Source organism: Hibiscus syriacus, unplaced genomic scaffold (assembly GCF_006381635.1).
Source record: "Hibiscus syriacus cultivar Baekdansim isolate YM2019G1 unplaced genomic scaffold, ASM638163v2 tig00110819_pilon, whole genome shotgun sequence".
Lineage (NCBI taxonomy): Eukaryota > Viridiplantae > Streptophyta > Magnoliopsida > Malvales > Malvaceae > Hibiscus > Hibiscus syriacus.
The window spans coordinates 1,530,359-1,546,386 of record NW_024062875.1 but is presented as its reverse complement, the minus strand read 5'-3'; the positions used below and the strand labels follow the sequence as shown (position 1 = coordinate 1,546,386).

The window sequence follows — 16,028 nt, the reverse complement described above, 5'->3', positions numbered from 1 at the left end:
CGAAGCCTAATTCGGGGCCTAACCGAAAGACGATTCTGACAGAAATAAAAAATAAAAAGAATTAAGAATTAAATTACGTGTTGAATATTTATTGAATAATAACTTTTTAATAAATATAACAATAAAATATTAAATATTTATTTTAACAAAAAAACAAACATTAAAAAAAACTAATTTAACCACTTTTTATTTAAGAACACTCGAGCGACGATAAGAGGGCTTAGGAAGTATCTCGGTGTGCGTTTACATCAGCCAAAGGTTGAAGTTGACATCATAAGATCAACGGCTGAAAATTTACAAACAGTCATTCTAATTAAAAAGTTTAAACTACATAAATAGTACCAAACTTCTAGTATATTTGCATTTTGATAATCTAACTTTTAAACATATAATTCAATCACTAAATTTTTAATTTGTTTTCATTACAGTCACTGTCATCAGATACTACCGACGTGATATATTAAAGTTAATTTTAATTTTTTTGACAAATATTTTTTTTTCTAAAAAGCCCTCAAGCTTTCAAATTGACAGTCGTCGACCTCTTTTACATATGTTATTATTGTTCAACGTTATTAATGATGATGACAATTGAAAAATGATTCTGGGTTGAACTAAAATAATTTCAAATTTCACTTAGTCGAAATATGTATACACGAGTTATTGTTTATTCTTTTGTTTGTTTGTTCTTTTTTATTTTGATTGTGAGTGCTTTTTCTTGGTTTAAGAAAAAACTTTCGGATGAGAAATTGAGTAGATAAATAGCTGAGTTAAGTCTTAATTTTAATTATGATATTGATGAAAAAGAGTTAAATTATTGTTCGATGCATTTTTTTTATAATGGTTTTCTTTTATTTTTTTCATCGTTTATATGCACCTTTTATTAACTATGATATTCTCGAAAAAATAACTTTCATATGTGTTTTGTTTGTTTGAAACCTTATTTTACATAAGAATAAATCTAATGATAAATATTTCACCACGTTGTGTTGTTCAAATTAATTACATGATTCAAATGTCCATGTCTCAATCCAACACCATATATATATATATATTCTTTCTATTATTTTTGCATTTTGACAATTCGTCTCTCAATTTATTTCATAATTTCCACCAATTCAGACTTATTTCATCTCAAATTTATAAAATATTTTAATCATTGATACACTTCGAGATGAAAGCTTTGGTCAATTAACTTCATGTCATGGTGAAAACTTGCATTCATCAACCTAGATTCATAATTATGAAGAACTCATATCAGTTTAGGAGTTTAAAACAAAAAACGTTTTGTCGTTTCAATAAATTTTTAAGAAGTTATAAGACTTGAAATTGAAGCAAAATTATTTTAAAGAAGATGGATAATGATAATAACGATCGAAAGATCGACATATGATGACAACTTTGATTATCTAAATGACGACTATCAATCGGGCATAATATAAGTTTTAAAGTTTATGGTTTTTTTTTAGATTCTAACATATACATCAATTTTTTTAACCGCAAACTGAAGATATTGCTGATAATGCAAACGTCCTACAAGTTGAATGATTATATTGTATGTTTTAAAACGTTTTATCCGATATGTAAAAAATGTAAAAGTTTGGGGACTGTTTATTGGTTTATACTAAGTAATATAAATAAAATATCTAAAACTGCATCACGTGAGCATGCACTTTTTCTTGATTTTTTCAGAGAGAAAAAGGTAATTTTCTGTTTCTCTTTTAGCTATATAATTGGATGAAGGCAGTAGTGGAGTACTCGGTTATTATTAGAGAGCACTCTCCACTCGAGATTCTGAAAAAGAGATAGGATCAAATCAGATCCTTTGCTACCAGGTTCTTCCTCCCTCCTTTATTTTCCTTTGTTTGTTTGTCTGGTTATAAAATTAGTTTAAATCTAAATAAATGGCTCATTTTCATTTCTCTTTTCCTTTTATGCTCTTTTAACTCTAAATCTGTGTTTTCATGTTTAATTCTAGCGTAGTTGATTTAGTTCTAACTTCTAAGCTTGTAATTTTACATGTTTTTCTTTTTATTATTTGTGTTACCCTCTTATATTTCAATCCGAAAACCAAGGTTTCAGATATACCGAGTTAGCAAGGAAGCTGTTTCTTCTAAATTTAGGAGTTATTTTCTTGAATTATAGTAATTTGCAGATCAGCGCCTTGATATGTATAAGAAATCTTCTTAAATATTAGTGGAAATGCTCCGTGCTTAATAATTTTGATAGGCGGAAACAGATTTTCCTATTGAAGTTCTGAAAAAATTCAAATATTGTTTTTATGTAATATATGGAAAGTAATGATTCCTTGTACAGAGTATTCAAGATTATACATTTTTTGTTTATTTTAGCATTTTAGATGAATATTCGCCCAGCATACTGAAGTGAGCTAGGAAGCATAAATATATTCTCAATTTGTAATATCTATGATCCTGCCACAATTGCATTGAATGTTTAGAACATCTACTCTCTGTATGATCAAGGGATATAATGCAGGAATGGCAATACAAACAACTATGATATGAATTTTTATATAAATAATTTTTATTTAAATATATTATTGATGAATTTTTATATAAATGATTTTTATTTAAATAATTAGAATTTTACTTGTTAAAAAATATAGAACAATATCAATTTGGTAAAATATACATTCCAGTAATCTTTTATTCCTTCAACCAAACACTGTAATCTTACATTACTGCCAAACAAACCAAACACAGTAATGTAACATTCCCAGTAATGGGTTAGGTAATGTTACATTCCGGTAATCCTATTATCACTGGTAATCTTATATTCCGTGAACCAAACGCACCCTTAGAGTATTAGAAACTAGATTAGAATTCTTCTGTTCATCGGATGAAAACTTTGTGAAGTTTGATATGCTATAGATCTTTTGTCATTCACAGTAATTCTGATTTAATACGAGATTTTATTTTTTGCTTTTTCATTCTTGATATGTAATTTATGCCATTAGTTAACTTATTTATTTATTTTTTATTTAATAAATGTCAACCACTTCGAGCTGCATTTATAAATTATGTTTGTTGTAGATTTTGTGAATGTGGCTAATTGATTGATGACCGTGTGGTAATAGTTTATTGATAATTCACAACATGCTTGGTCAATCCAGATATGGCGTCGGTGCATGCTAGCTTCACATCAGTTGTATGCAAGAATGGCAACCATTCCGCTCCTGCAAGGTTTCCATGTACAACCTTCTTACCCGGCTTTGATGTTGGTCGTGTTTCAAATGCTTGCAAGAAGGAAATATGTCCTATGAGTTCAGTTCCTAAAGCTACATTAACTTTTGATCCTCCAACAACCAATTCGGAGAGCAAACAGAAGAAACATACCATAAACCCTGCTTCTCCTGATTTTGTGCCACTTCCATCATTTGAAGAATGTTTCCCAAAGAGCTCAAAGGAATGCAGGTTAATGTGGTTATAAATGTAGCTTATTGGTTCTATTTCCTTTCCCTTTAGCTTTAAATTATTTTCTAATGCATGATCAATCTTTCAGGGAAGTTATTCATGAACAATCTGGCCATACACTCAAGGTTCCCTTCCGAAGGGTGCATTTGTCCGGAGATGTGCGAAACTTTGACACATATGACACCAGTGGTCCTCAAAACATTGATCCACGCATTGGTACGAAGTCAAGCTTACTTTTATCTTTTTTCTCCATTTTGAAGGCTCTAATATCAACACTCTTTTAACTTTTTTTTGTTTAACCAACTCTCCTCTTTTTTTTCATGATGAATATTGATTGTTTGTTCGAGTCTTCTCTATGCTCTGATTACTTATCTGTTCTTTTCCACATATTGGATATCATGATATTGTTGGTTTTGTGGTTAAGTTAAATGCCAAGTCTTGTTCATGAAATCTTAAACAGGACTCCCTAAATTGCGCAAGGACTGGGTCGACAGACGGGAAAAGCTGGGTGCACCAAGATACACTCAGATGTACTATGCGAAGCAGGGAATTGTTACCGAGGAAATGTTATATTGTGCTACTCGAGAGAAGCTTGACCCAGAATTTGTTAGGTCAGAGGTTGCCCGTGGGAGGGCAATCATTCCTTCCAACAAAAAGCACTTAGAGTTGGAGCCAATGATAGTTGGACGAAACTTTTTGGTCAAAGTAAATGCAAATATTGGAAATTCAGCTGTTGCAAGTTCTATTGAGGAGGAAGTTTACAAGGTTCAATGGGCAACAATGTGGGGTGCTGATACTGTTATGGATCTCTCAACTGGACGCCACATTCATGAAACCCGTGAATGGATCCTACGTAACTCTGCTGTGCCAGTTGGAACTGTGCCCATCTATCAAGCCCTGGAAAAAGTAAATGGAATTGCTGAAGATCTTAGTTGGGAAGTCTTCAGGGATACCCTGATTGAGCAAGCTGAGCAGGGTGTAGATTACTTCACCATCCATGCTGGGGTACTTCTGCGATACATTCCCTTAACTGCAAAGCGCATGACAGGAATCGTTTCTCGTGGAGGATCTATTCATGCTAAATGGTGCTTGGCATACCATAAAGAGAACTTTGCTTATGAGCATTGGGATGACATACTAGATATATGCAACCAATATGACGTGGCACTTTCAATTGGGGATGGACTAAGACCTGGATCTATATATGATGCAAATGACACTGCTCAGTTTGCTGAGCTTTTAACCCAAGGGGAACTGACTCGTAGGGCTTGGGAAAAGGATGTACAGGTATCTAATTGCAACTTACACAGTTGCCCCTTTTGCATTCTGTTTATAAAATGTTAGGTACTGCTTAATTTCAGGCATATTAGTGGCTTTGTGTGGTCTTGATTATCTAATAACATTGGCATTGATTTTTAAAATGTTGATATCAGGTTATATATATGTTTCAGATGAAAATATATCATGCAATATCACGTAATTGGCAATCTCATTTCAGGGATCTGTCAGTTGTCAAACCAGGAACATTGCTTGTTGTATTCTTATATAACTTATACCATGGGTTATCCTATTACTAAGCTTTCATTATTAATAATGATTCTTTTATTTCTGCAAAAATTGCATAACCTAAATGTTTTAATATTTGTTTTTTGCTGTATGATTTTTTTATTTTTGCGCATTTCAGGTAATGAATGAAGGACCTGGACACATCCCAATGCACAAGATTCCTGAAAATATGCAAAAGCAGCTTGAGTGGTGCAATGAAGCACCTTTTTATACCCTTGGTCCTTTGACAACTGATATTGCTCCAGGATATGACCATATCACTTCTGCAATTGGTGCAGCCAATATTGGGGCTCTTGGCACAGCACTTCTTTGTTATGTTACTCCAAAGGAGCACCTTGGGTTGCCCAACAGAGACGATGTGAAGGCTGGTGTAATAGCATATAAGATAGCTGCTCATGCTGCTGATTTAGCCAAGGGTCATCCACAAGCTCAGGAATGGGACGATACATTAAGCAAGGCGAGATTTGAGTTCCGATGGATGGACCAGTTTGCTTTGTCACTGGACCCCATGACTGCCATGTCCTTCCATGATGAAACACTGCCATCTGAAGGTGCCAAAGTTGCTCACTTTTGCTCCATGTGTGGACCGAAGTTCTGCTCTATGAAGATAACAGAGGATGTTCGTAAGTATGCCGAGGAGCATGGTTACGGGAACCTGGAGGAAGCCATGCAACAGGGGATGGATGCTATGAGTGCTGAATTCCTGGCTGCTAAGAAAACAGTGAGTGGTGAACAACATGGCGAAGTTGGTGGGGAAATCTACCTGCCAGCCAGTTATTTTAACTCTTCCGACAAGTGAAAGTAAGTATGGCAGGGCTGTTCTTTGTTATTGAAATTCTAAAAGGAATTATATGTTGCATTCAAAATCCACGGTTAAACATTATTTTGTTTATTTCCCACTGAACTGTTTTGTTCCCTCATGTTGTATGTCTCGTCGGGATTTCCTTGCAGGTTACATGAACTAGGAGAAATGCTTCGGAATCCCAGGAAGCCCTGGTGCAGTATAATTAGCTCACTAATAACAGTTGTATTTGCAGTCATTTCACTATCGTGCTTTAGGTGAGTACCAGTTTAGCAGATCTTCAGACGTTTATCTTTGTTATGTTTTGTCTACTGCGAGTTTAAATGATAAAAAAGGGTTTCCGACTATCTTCCATGCACATTGCATTGTAATTAAAATTTTTGGTGTTGGTATTGACATAAAAACGCACCAGGGGTGCCTGCATCCGCATTTTGGCACATGGCATTGTTGCCGAGTTGCCGACGGATGAGGCTGAGAAAGTCCCTTTGAACCTGAACAGGATAATTCCTGCGTAGGGAGCGTGCTTTATTGTTGCTTGCTTGAACAGGAATGGAGCTCCCATGGCCTGATGGTTTGAGCTTGGCTGATACTCGAGGGCAGATACGGCTCTATGCCCCAACTTTTCACTCCGGAATTTGCCTTATTGGGTAAAACTAAATTGGCAAATTTGCTAAACTTAAAATATGGGGTCTAAATATAATTTTAATCCATCTACCATAATTTGATAAAATTTTGGCTTATCTTTTTATACTGTTATTCTGTAGGTCCAAATTGATTATCCCTTACTTGTTAAAGTGATGGTATGGATTTTATTTACTGTCATTTAATCACACAATTAAGGTTATGGGAAAATCCAATCAATTTATATAAATCAGATCTTTCTAAAAACTTCGTCTTTAACTAAAACAAATAATATTGTATTTTATATTGATTTATTATCAACACTAAACGGTAAAAAACTAAAATAAATATCAAATTTTAAGATCATATATTCGAGTAGTAGAATTTTCTTTAAAGTTTGTTATGATACTCTCGTTTGGTCCACATCGGTAATCAAATGCCATCCTCAAATTCCCTATCCTAAATCTTAACGTTGTAAAATTTATTATACAAACAATTATAAATCAAAGTAAAATTTGATAGATTAAACCATATCTAATAAACAAATAAAATGTATCTTATCAGAAAATTATATTGCATGCTTATTATGTTTAACATTATAATATTATTATAAGAATCGTTTTAAATTAATTATATGTAAAATCAAATCTATGAAACAATCCACGTGTATTTTATCAGGAAATTTGGTTGCATGCTTACGTGCTTATTAAGGTCACTTGTTTATAATTTTGTATTATTTAATGAGGGATTATTTCACTCTTGTAATTAGTATTAAATATTTTAATCTCCAAACAACTCTTATTTTTGTTTATTTAGGAATACAAACATCTTTCCGTTTAAAAGTTCAAAAGAAATCACGTTATTATTGAAAGTTTTGGGGTTTGAGCATTTGCATGATGTATATATGTTATCAAATGGTTAAGAAAATTCTAAATATATATTATCACTCTAGACTATTAAAAAAGTTTAAGTATTACAAATGTATAAATATTAGGGTAAATTATATAATATATCATTGAATTTTAAAAGGTGTATTGTTTATACCACTGAACTTCTAATTTTTTTCAATTATAATATTAAACTTTGGTTTTGACTTCAATTATATCATCAGACCATCAAAATCCGAACGATGTAATGATATGGAGAAAACGACATCATTTTGGTGCGATTATTGATGCTTAAAATAATTTTGTTTTAGGTATTGAACTTTAAGGTGTATCGATTTTGTCAATAAATTTTAGACGGTTTACTTTTTTTACTGTCATCGACAATCAATTATCATCCGTCATCGATCGTCTTTCGCAATAAGATCAATATCAAAATATCCGTATTTCAATTTCTTTCTTTTCCAATAAAAAATATCTCAAGTAAAACCATAATCCTAACTTTATAAAGATTAATACATAAAACTCGAGAAAACAAGAGTTGCTATCAAATTAAGAGACTTATTTGAAAGTATTGAAAGATTAACCATATTTATATAAAACGTTTATTTTTTTATATTTTTTTAACAAAACAAATATATATTGTATAAAATAATTTATGCAAAGTATTTTTGGAGTCAACTGACTTCAAAATTTATAAAATGACTGTCATGAACAAAATATGAGAATAATTTTGATAATTATTCTAATCTTTTACATGAGTTGGTGAGATGAATATTTTTCACACCACCGACATAAAATAATGCCAAGTCTCAGCATGGACGAACACATATAAATTAAGATTTTTTTTCTGTTAGTAACAATATATAGACCATTGGATTTTCATATTGCACTAGATAAATAAAAATAAGTATTCATATAAAATCTATATACACTTGAAATTGACCTAACTCTCTTTTTCACCAAAATCATTCATGGACGAAACTGGTAATTTCATCACTTTCTGTATTAGCTGAAACCTTTTGTTCTTCTCACATATAGCTAGCTTTGCTTTTAGGCCGTCATCTGTTCATGTTCAATATAATATTGCTCCACTCAGGCTGGAATCACTGCCAAACCATCGGCGTTGGGATGAGATATTTGTTGCTCGTCCTCGAAACAGAACTGCTCGGAAGAGGTGTCCGTCACCAAAGACTGGACCCAAGACACATCTGGCTCGTCTGAAGTTGAGGACATTGATTGTGATGGATCTCCCAAATTGATTCTACTGCCATGGAACGCAAAACACGAAGCTTGTGTTAGTTTATTTTGCTCTTCTCCCTGTATACCCCAGTCTAGTTTTCCATCAGGCGAACCCCAATCCGACAAGTTGGAAAGCACTCGACTTGGTGGAGAAAACTCCGAATGGTGATTTACCGAAGTAAGTTCCATAAAGCTTGGCCTTCGGTTTGCAAAGGCAGCTGGATTTGGACTTAAAAATGTATCTGCAATCGGCCTAGATGGGTCGACTCCAAAAGCTTACTCCAGTGGGAGACTGTAGCCGATGAGTTGAAGTATCGAGTGAGATTCCTTCGTGTTGACTAAGCACCGAAAAAAAAAAGTTGTTTTGTTGATTTTTTGGATAATGGTTAAATCAAAATTTAGTCATTAAATTTTAGGGTATTTATAAATTAGTCATTAGTTTTTAACTATAAATACTCTAGTTCATTTAGCTTCAAAATCATCCCAAAGCATTCTAGCTTTCTTCCAATACTAGAGAGATTTTAGATAGTTTCTTGAGAGTTGTTTTCTCCTTTTTATCTAGAGAGAATTATCATTGTTTTCTCCTTGGTAGATCGAGAGAGGTTGTAATTCGTATTTTCTCATAGTGAAATTCTTCTACCGTTGCCCGTGGTTTTTACCCTAAATATTTTAAGGGTTTCCACGTAAATTTTGTGCCTCTTTTATCTTCAATTTTATTTTCTCAAATTATCAATTACGATTTTGCTCTATCCGATAGCTGTCTTCCGCAACACTTTGAACCAATTTTATTCACCAGTTCCGTCTGCAGATGTAGAAAAGGTTGAACTAGTGGACAAGGGATTGTTCCAGTTGGTGGTGGAGGGAAGACTGCGTATCCCATCAATTAGCTGCTGAGTTTGGCGGGGACGACAACTTTCCAGTCCTAGTTGTTCCAACTTCAAGTCCATATTTCGAACACGTCCAGCAGTTTTCAGCCTAATACCATACATGAAGCTGCAATGACAGTACGATTTTAGACTGGTTCGGCCACATCACTCCAACCATAGGTGAAGATGTACTACCAGTACCAGTAGGAGTCAAGGTCAGTGTTGATGTTGAAGATAACAAAACAGATGGGGAGCCAAGACCATGTGAGCTTATTGAACCCATTTCTAAAGAGGAACCCATAGCTGAATAAGATCTTGGGGAAGGCAGTGCTGAACCTGTTGAAGCATACACGGGGAAAAGCTCTTCAAGCTTGTGAGCAAAGAAACGAACCTTCCTGTCTCGTCCTTGCATAAACGAGTTCGATACTGGGCAGGATGAAGCAACACTCGAAGATACCATGTGCGTACTCGCAATTATCGCCCTGCTTGCAGGAACCCTTACGAAATTCAGGGCAAGGAACACAACTATATAGGTATTTTCTAGGATCGCGTCTCCTCGCATTTTCCCCAAGATGAACAAAAAGAACTCGGTCCAGTCATGAGAGTAAGCCCTTGAGCAAGGCGAGACCTTAAAATTATACATCCTAAACTCATTTGTGCGTAATCAATCTGACGGATAAAACATAACAAATAGATATGTAACCTTTAATTAGTGTAAATACAATCAAAACTTATTATTAATTTCTTTTAGTTTATTGTTTTTTTACTTTCATCTTCTTTTCTATTATTTTTTCAATTTTATTTCTTTTGATTAATGTTGTTTTTTGTTCTACCCACTTAAATTTTTGATTAATGTTTTTATCTAACCAATGAATATTTTACTTCAAAATAAAACATAAAGACCAAAATGTTTAAAAATAAGAAGATAAATTACATATTTTGTCATTAAACTATTCTCAATGTTCCATCTTGGTCACCAAACTATTTTTAAAATCATACCTAAAGTTGTATTTTTATTCTATTTTGGACACCCACTATTAAAAAATAGAACTATCGATATGATATTTTTTAATTTTTCAATGATGAAACGACATTATCTTATAGTGACATGTCATATCACTATTAATTTTCTAAAGGAGGATGACCAAAACGTAACTTTAAGTATGATTTTGAAAAAAATAGTTGGGTGACCAAAATAAAATCACAAGAATAGTTAGTCTACTAAATACATAGTTTACCCTGAAAAGATAGAGAAAAAAATAATTATTTTATAAAACGTTAGAGTTGAAATTTTACCCGCATTTTTTTTAGTTTTTTTTAATTATGAAATTAATTTACATATTAGAGTGTTTGGTTGGAGTAATTGTCCATATTAATCTTTGAATAAACGAAGGCCCATTGAATTTATTGGCTAAAGCCCAGTTTATGAAATTGTGATTAAACCAATAAAAGGCGGGAGACCAAAACGTTACGTTAAGTTTCCCGCGAGAAGAAACATTTACCCGCTCCTCATTTTCATCTTCCCCCTCCCCCCAAATTAATAATGTTCTTATTTTATATATACGGCCAATATTGTCCCAATCGCCAATCCAATCCAACCCCATTTTTTTTGTTCCAGTTTGTCTAAATCCGTGAAAAAAGTTTAACAATGCCTGCAATTGCAGATCGCAACTCGTCTCCCTTCAAGGGGATGTCGGTCGGATCCAACGGCTGTTGTACTCCTCAGAAACGAAGGTTAAGGTCCGACACGACGGCGGACAAACAGAGTCTGGTTTCAACGCCGATGAAACTCAAATCGCCTCGCCGTCGCCTAATTTCAAGTCCAAGCAGCCCTGAAAATGTAAGCTTTTACTTTTAATGTTTACTTCATTTTTGAAAGTTTATGGTTGTTTTTGTATGAATTGGTTTTATAACCTCTTGTTATGGTCGGGGAAAACAAAATGAAACTAATACGATGCTTATTTGAATTTTTGACAAATTAAAAGAAAAGAAAAAACTACTAGTTTTTTATGGTTTCGTTCCTTTTCAGTGTGTGATTAAATTCATGTTTTGCAAAAACATTGGACGGGGTTTAAAAGATTTCTATTGTTGCTTAATTTTATATATTTACAGCAAATGAAGGAAGATCTGAGCGGTAGACCAGTGAAGAGATGCTGGGATCCGAGAGGTAGTTTTGTAGCAAGCCCCCCAACCCCAAAAAAACTGGCCTTTTAATTTTGAGCAATCAATGATAATATTGAATTGGTTTTTGTTTATTTTGTTTAAAGATGTTGAACAAATGGGGGCTGTGAAGGAGTCTCTACATGTTTCAACAGCCCCATCAACTGTTGTGTGCCGAGAAGATGAGCAAAAAAGGGTTTTGGATTTTTGTAAGACGTGTGTTGAACAAGAGAAAGCTGGGAGCTTGTATGCTTGTGGATGCCCTGGGACCGGGAAATCGTTATCTATGGAGAAAGTAAAACAACAAGTTATTGATTGGGCAGCAGTGGTATGTTCATTGTTTTATAATCCCTTTTGCCTTTGAAATCTTACTGAACCAAGTTATCAATTTCAATTATTCCCTCTTTTGTAACAGGAAGGTTTGCAGCCACCTGCCATATTAGCAATGAATTGCACTTCTTTAGCAAATACATCTCTGATTTTTAGTAAGGTATTGATATTGAAACCTTAACAACATTTAAAACATTCATTTTGTAAGGTTTTGCCTTATGATTATCTTGGCAGATTCTTGACATGCACCAATTGAAGAAGAAAACTACAGGATCAATGTCACCTTTACAGCATTTACAGAAACTATATTCTAACAAGCAGGCGTCATCAGGCTCAAAGATGATGTGAGAAATTTGCCCTCAACTTCCTAGAAGCATCTTTATTCTCATCTCCCCAGGCCTTAACAAAACCATGATTTTTTGCAGGTTAATAATAATTGCTGATGAGTTGGATTATTTAATTACAAGAGATAGAGCAGTACTTCATGATCTTTTCCTGCTTACAACCTTTCCGTTTTCAAGATGTATATTGATAGGTATCATCCATTCCGACTATGTATTATTCATATGCTTATTTCTATGTTGCTTCTTCTGATTCATGTTGACATTCACTAATGAATGTTATCCTTTTTTTTTTTTCAGGAATATCAAATTCCATTGATCTAGCTGATAGGTTTCTTCCAAGACTTCAGTCATTGAACTGTGAGCTCCTTTTTGGTTGACATTCATATTAGGATTGATCATTTTGTGATATTTGTTAATTTCCCGTTTTCTTGAAGCCGTCCCTGTTTCTGAAATAGTCATAATCATTGTCCTGTTTATTTTCAACTATAAATAGTGAATTGTCACCTGCATCTTCCTAGTTTCCCCAACTAAGAACAAGGGATAAGAATGAAAGCATGTTTAATGTCGTTTTATATTTTCTAGGCTCTTTACTTGCTAGTGTTGAATATTTCCTTGTTATTTTATTTCTCTGCTGATATTAACTTCAATGCATGCTTTTTAGTGCTTGCAACAATGCAATATGGATTGTTTTTATTAAATTACCACTTCTACATGTTAGGCAAACCGATGGTTGTAAACTTCCGTGCTTACTCGAAAGATCAAATCCTTTCAATACTTCAGGAGAGGCTCTTGGTACATACCATACTCATTAATGATTCCGAATTACTTTGAATTTGATTTGTGAGGCAAATTCAATGTTTTTAGAGTTTTCTCGGCTTTACCTACAGGTACTTCCATATATTGTCTTCCACCAGAAGGCATTAGAACTTTGTGCCAGAGTAAGTTATAGGGATTCTTTTGTAAACCTCTTCCTGCCTTCAATTATTCTACTTTCAATAGATACTAATTACTTGAAATTAGCAGAAAGTTGCAGCTGCATCTGGGGATATGCGGAAAGCTCTTTCTGTTTGTAGGTTAGTGTTTCATTGCAACTTAATATTACGTCAAACAAGACTTTTCATTATAATTAATATTCCTAAACATTGTAACTAACATTTTTTTGGCTGTTCCAGGAGTGCGGTGGAAATTCTTGAGGCAGAATTAAGGGAAACTGCAAGCGGGGTCAGTTTGACATCAGTAGAGGGGGGGTTCATCAGTCCACAGACGCCTCCTGCTCATGAAGTCTTACCATCACAAGAAAATAATACAGTAAGCTTTCTCCAATAATTACTGTTATGAAGCTTGAGCTCGTTACATTGGTCTTAGTGCTTAACCAGTCACCTCTACAGTTACTTACACTTAATGATACATTTCAGGTGAGGATTGATCATATGGCTCTTGCATTGTCAAAGACATTCAGATCACCTATAGTTGACACTGTACAGTGTCTTCCTCAACATCAGCAAGTAAGCTTGAAAATGAATACAGCAGACAATAGTTAATATAATCGTCCATGTCTCTGCTGCTTCATCTTCTCTAATGCTGTTAAGTTTGACTGCAGATTATGCTTTGCTCTGCGGTGAAGTATTTCCGTGGTGGAAAGAAGGATACAACTGTTGGGGAGGTGTGCTTTCCCTTAAGTTTGATAATAGTGAGCTGAATCTTTTCATAGTTTCAGAAATTGACATATAATGGTTGTGTTCTGCTGCAGCTAAATAAATCTTACATTGACACTTGTAAATCAGCATTGATCCCACCAGTTGGAATTTCAGAATTTTCAAGTCTGTGCAGAGTGCTAAATGACCAGGTAACTAAAGTACGCCTATTCTTCAATTTGAGCTCAGCTCATAAGGGCTATAGATGACAGCTCATAAAGGAGGTTGACATGATTCAATATATAGGGGATTTTTAAACTGGGTCAGTCTCGTGATGATAAGTTCAAAAGGGTAACGCTAAAAGTTGATGAAGCCGACATCTCCTTTGCTTTGCAGGTATAGTAGATTCATCACTTCAGCACAGACTTGAGTATTAATTTGTTTCTTACCATTAATCAATTATGTTGAACAGGGTGTTCGTTTATTTCGGAATTGTCTGCAGTAATTTTTGCACAATCGCTTGATGAATTGTGATAGCTTGATAGGGTGGCTGTCTCTGCCTGCTCGATTCATTAACATAGCAGGCATTGCAATCCTGGCGGTCAAGTTTAGTCTGCTTCACAGCTTCAGTATCAACCAAAGTCAATGCCAATCCGTAAAGGGGATGACTATTGGCTATTCGTCCACTGTTTCTTCAAGCGGAACTTGCACAATTTGATACAAATTGTAATTTTTTCTTTTTTTCTTTTTACATGATGGGTGTAACATTGGTTCTTTTATTTGTTTATTTTGTAACAAAAAGCATAAATTGATTATGCAATGAATGCCTCCTGTTCTTTCAACTGCATGCATGTGAGCATTGAATGCAAAACCACATCATCTACAACTACTACTATCTCTCAAATTCCAAACTCAGCCACCATTACTCAGTCAAAAAGACATTCAACAAGGTCCTCATCAGAGTCGTGGCTCTTCAACCTTCTCTTCCTTGGCAGCTGCACCCCCACCAATTGCCACCAAAGAATCATAAAAAATCCTCAGCATTGTCAAGCCATCACAAGACAAACAAAAACGAATTAAATGAAATGCATTTTTGAGAGGGAAGGTATACTCTGTAGCCACAGCAAGATCAAGAAGCAATATTGGAGAGCCAGTTCACAAACTTCTCCATAAGATCATCTTCAGTTATTAATGAATTGTTTTGTCTATTCGTAGATGGTGACCCACTTGCCATAAAGGATGAAAGAGACTAGTCATGGGTGAAGAAATAAAATCCGTTCAGAAAAATGATAGTTGGAAGTTGTACTTCTAAAGGTATAAAGTTATTTGAGTCGAGTGAAATTTCAAGAAAAAAAAATGCAATCGACTATGTGCTTAAGATACAAAGAAAGGTTAGTTGTTAAAGTGTACAAGCAAAAGCAGAAGAAACAACTGTAGAGATAATTTTATACATTCAGGTTCAAATGATGCAACTGTAAAAGGATAAAAGGGTAAGTGTGTTCTTTCACATATCCTTCAAATTTCTTTAGGTTAATTATTTATTTTACTGATAGTGTCCGCCTTAAAATTTTATTTATGTTATTAATGTTGAAAATTGGTTTTTCGGTGCAAGTTGTTGCACCGAAAGTTGCAAGCACCGAAAATATTGAATTTTGGCATGGTAAAATCACCAATTTAGTCCCTGTATTTTAGAGTATTTATAAAATTAATCCTTAAGCTTCAACTATAAATACCCTAACCCATTTAGCTTCAAAATCATCCCAAATCATTCTAGTTTTCTCTCAATACTAGAGAGTTTTCTTGAGAATTATTTTCTCCTTTTTATAAAGAGAGAATTATTATTGTTTTCTCCTTGTTAGATTGAGACAAGTTGTAATTCCTATTTTCTCATAGTGAAATTCTTCTACCGTTGCCCGTGGTTTTTACACTATATTATTTAGGGGTTTTCCACGTAAAATTTGTGTCTTCTTTATCTTCATTTTTATTTTCTCAAATTATCAGTTGAGATTTTGCTCTATCCGATAGTCTTATTCCGCAACAATTGGTATCAAAAGCCAGATTTGAGTGTGTAATATCTACTTATTGTCTTTGTGGTTGCCACCAAAAGATGAATACTCCAACATAAGAAAGTAAGAAGGTATTACCCAT

The 16,028-nt window shown here is 34.1% G+C and overlaps 2 protein-coding genes and 1 pseudogene across 2 annotated transcripts; 2 read left to right on the top strand and 1 right to left on the bottom strand.

The window, feature by feature from the left end:
• The first annotated feature begins 1,761 nt into the window (after positions 1 to 1,761).
• LOC120142019 (phosphomethylpyrimidine synthase, chloroplastic-like) lies at positions 1,762 to 6,493 on the top strand. Its single transcript, XM_039156779.1, has 7 exons — positions 1,762 to 1,832; positions 3,131 to 3,431; positions 3,520 to 3,647; positions 3,892 to 4,718; positions 5,116 to 5,797; positions 5,947 to 6,056; positions 6,212 to 6,493. The coding sequence occupies exons 2-5, from the start codon at positions 3,133 to 3,135 to the stop codon at positions 5,794 to 5,796; spliced, it is 1,935 nt and encodes a 644-aa protein (XP_039012710.1). The 5' UTR covers positions 1,762 to 1,832; positions 3,131 to 3,132; the 3' UTR covers position 5,797; positions 5,947 to 6,056; positions 6,212 to 6,493.
• Positions 6,494 to 9,331: 2,838 nt separating this feature from the next.
• On the bottom strand, positions 9,332 to 10,076 carry LOC120142116 (annotated as a pseudogene).
• Positions 10,077 to 10,979: 903 nt separating this feature from the next.
• LOC120142025 (cell division control protein 6 homolog B-like) lies at positions 10,980 to 14,456 on the top strand. Its single transcript, XM_039156787.1, has 16 exons — positions 10,980 to 11,252; positions 11,525 to 11,579; positions 11,680 to 11,900; positions 11,988 to 12,062; positions 12,137 to 12,246; positions 12,328 to 12,437; positions 12,544 to 12,603; positions 12,965 to 13,038; positions 13,134 to 13,184; positions 13,270 to 13,319; positions 13,419 to 13,554; positions 13,662 to 13,751; positions 13,847 to 13,909; positions 13,997 to 14,092; positions 14,187 to 14,276; positions 14,353 to 14,456. The coding sequence occupies exons 1-16, from the start codon at positions 11,061 to 11,063 to the stop codon at positions 14,383 to 14,385; spliced, it is 1,506 nt and encodes a 501-aa protein (XP_039012718.1). The 5' UTR covers positions 10,980 to 11,060; the 3' UTR covers positions 14,386 to 14,456.
• Positions 14,457 to 16,028: the final 1,572 nt, after the last annotated feature.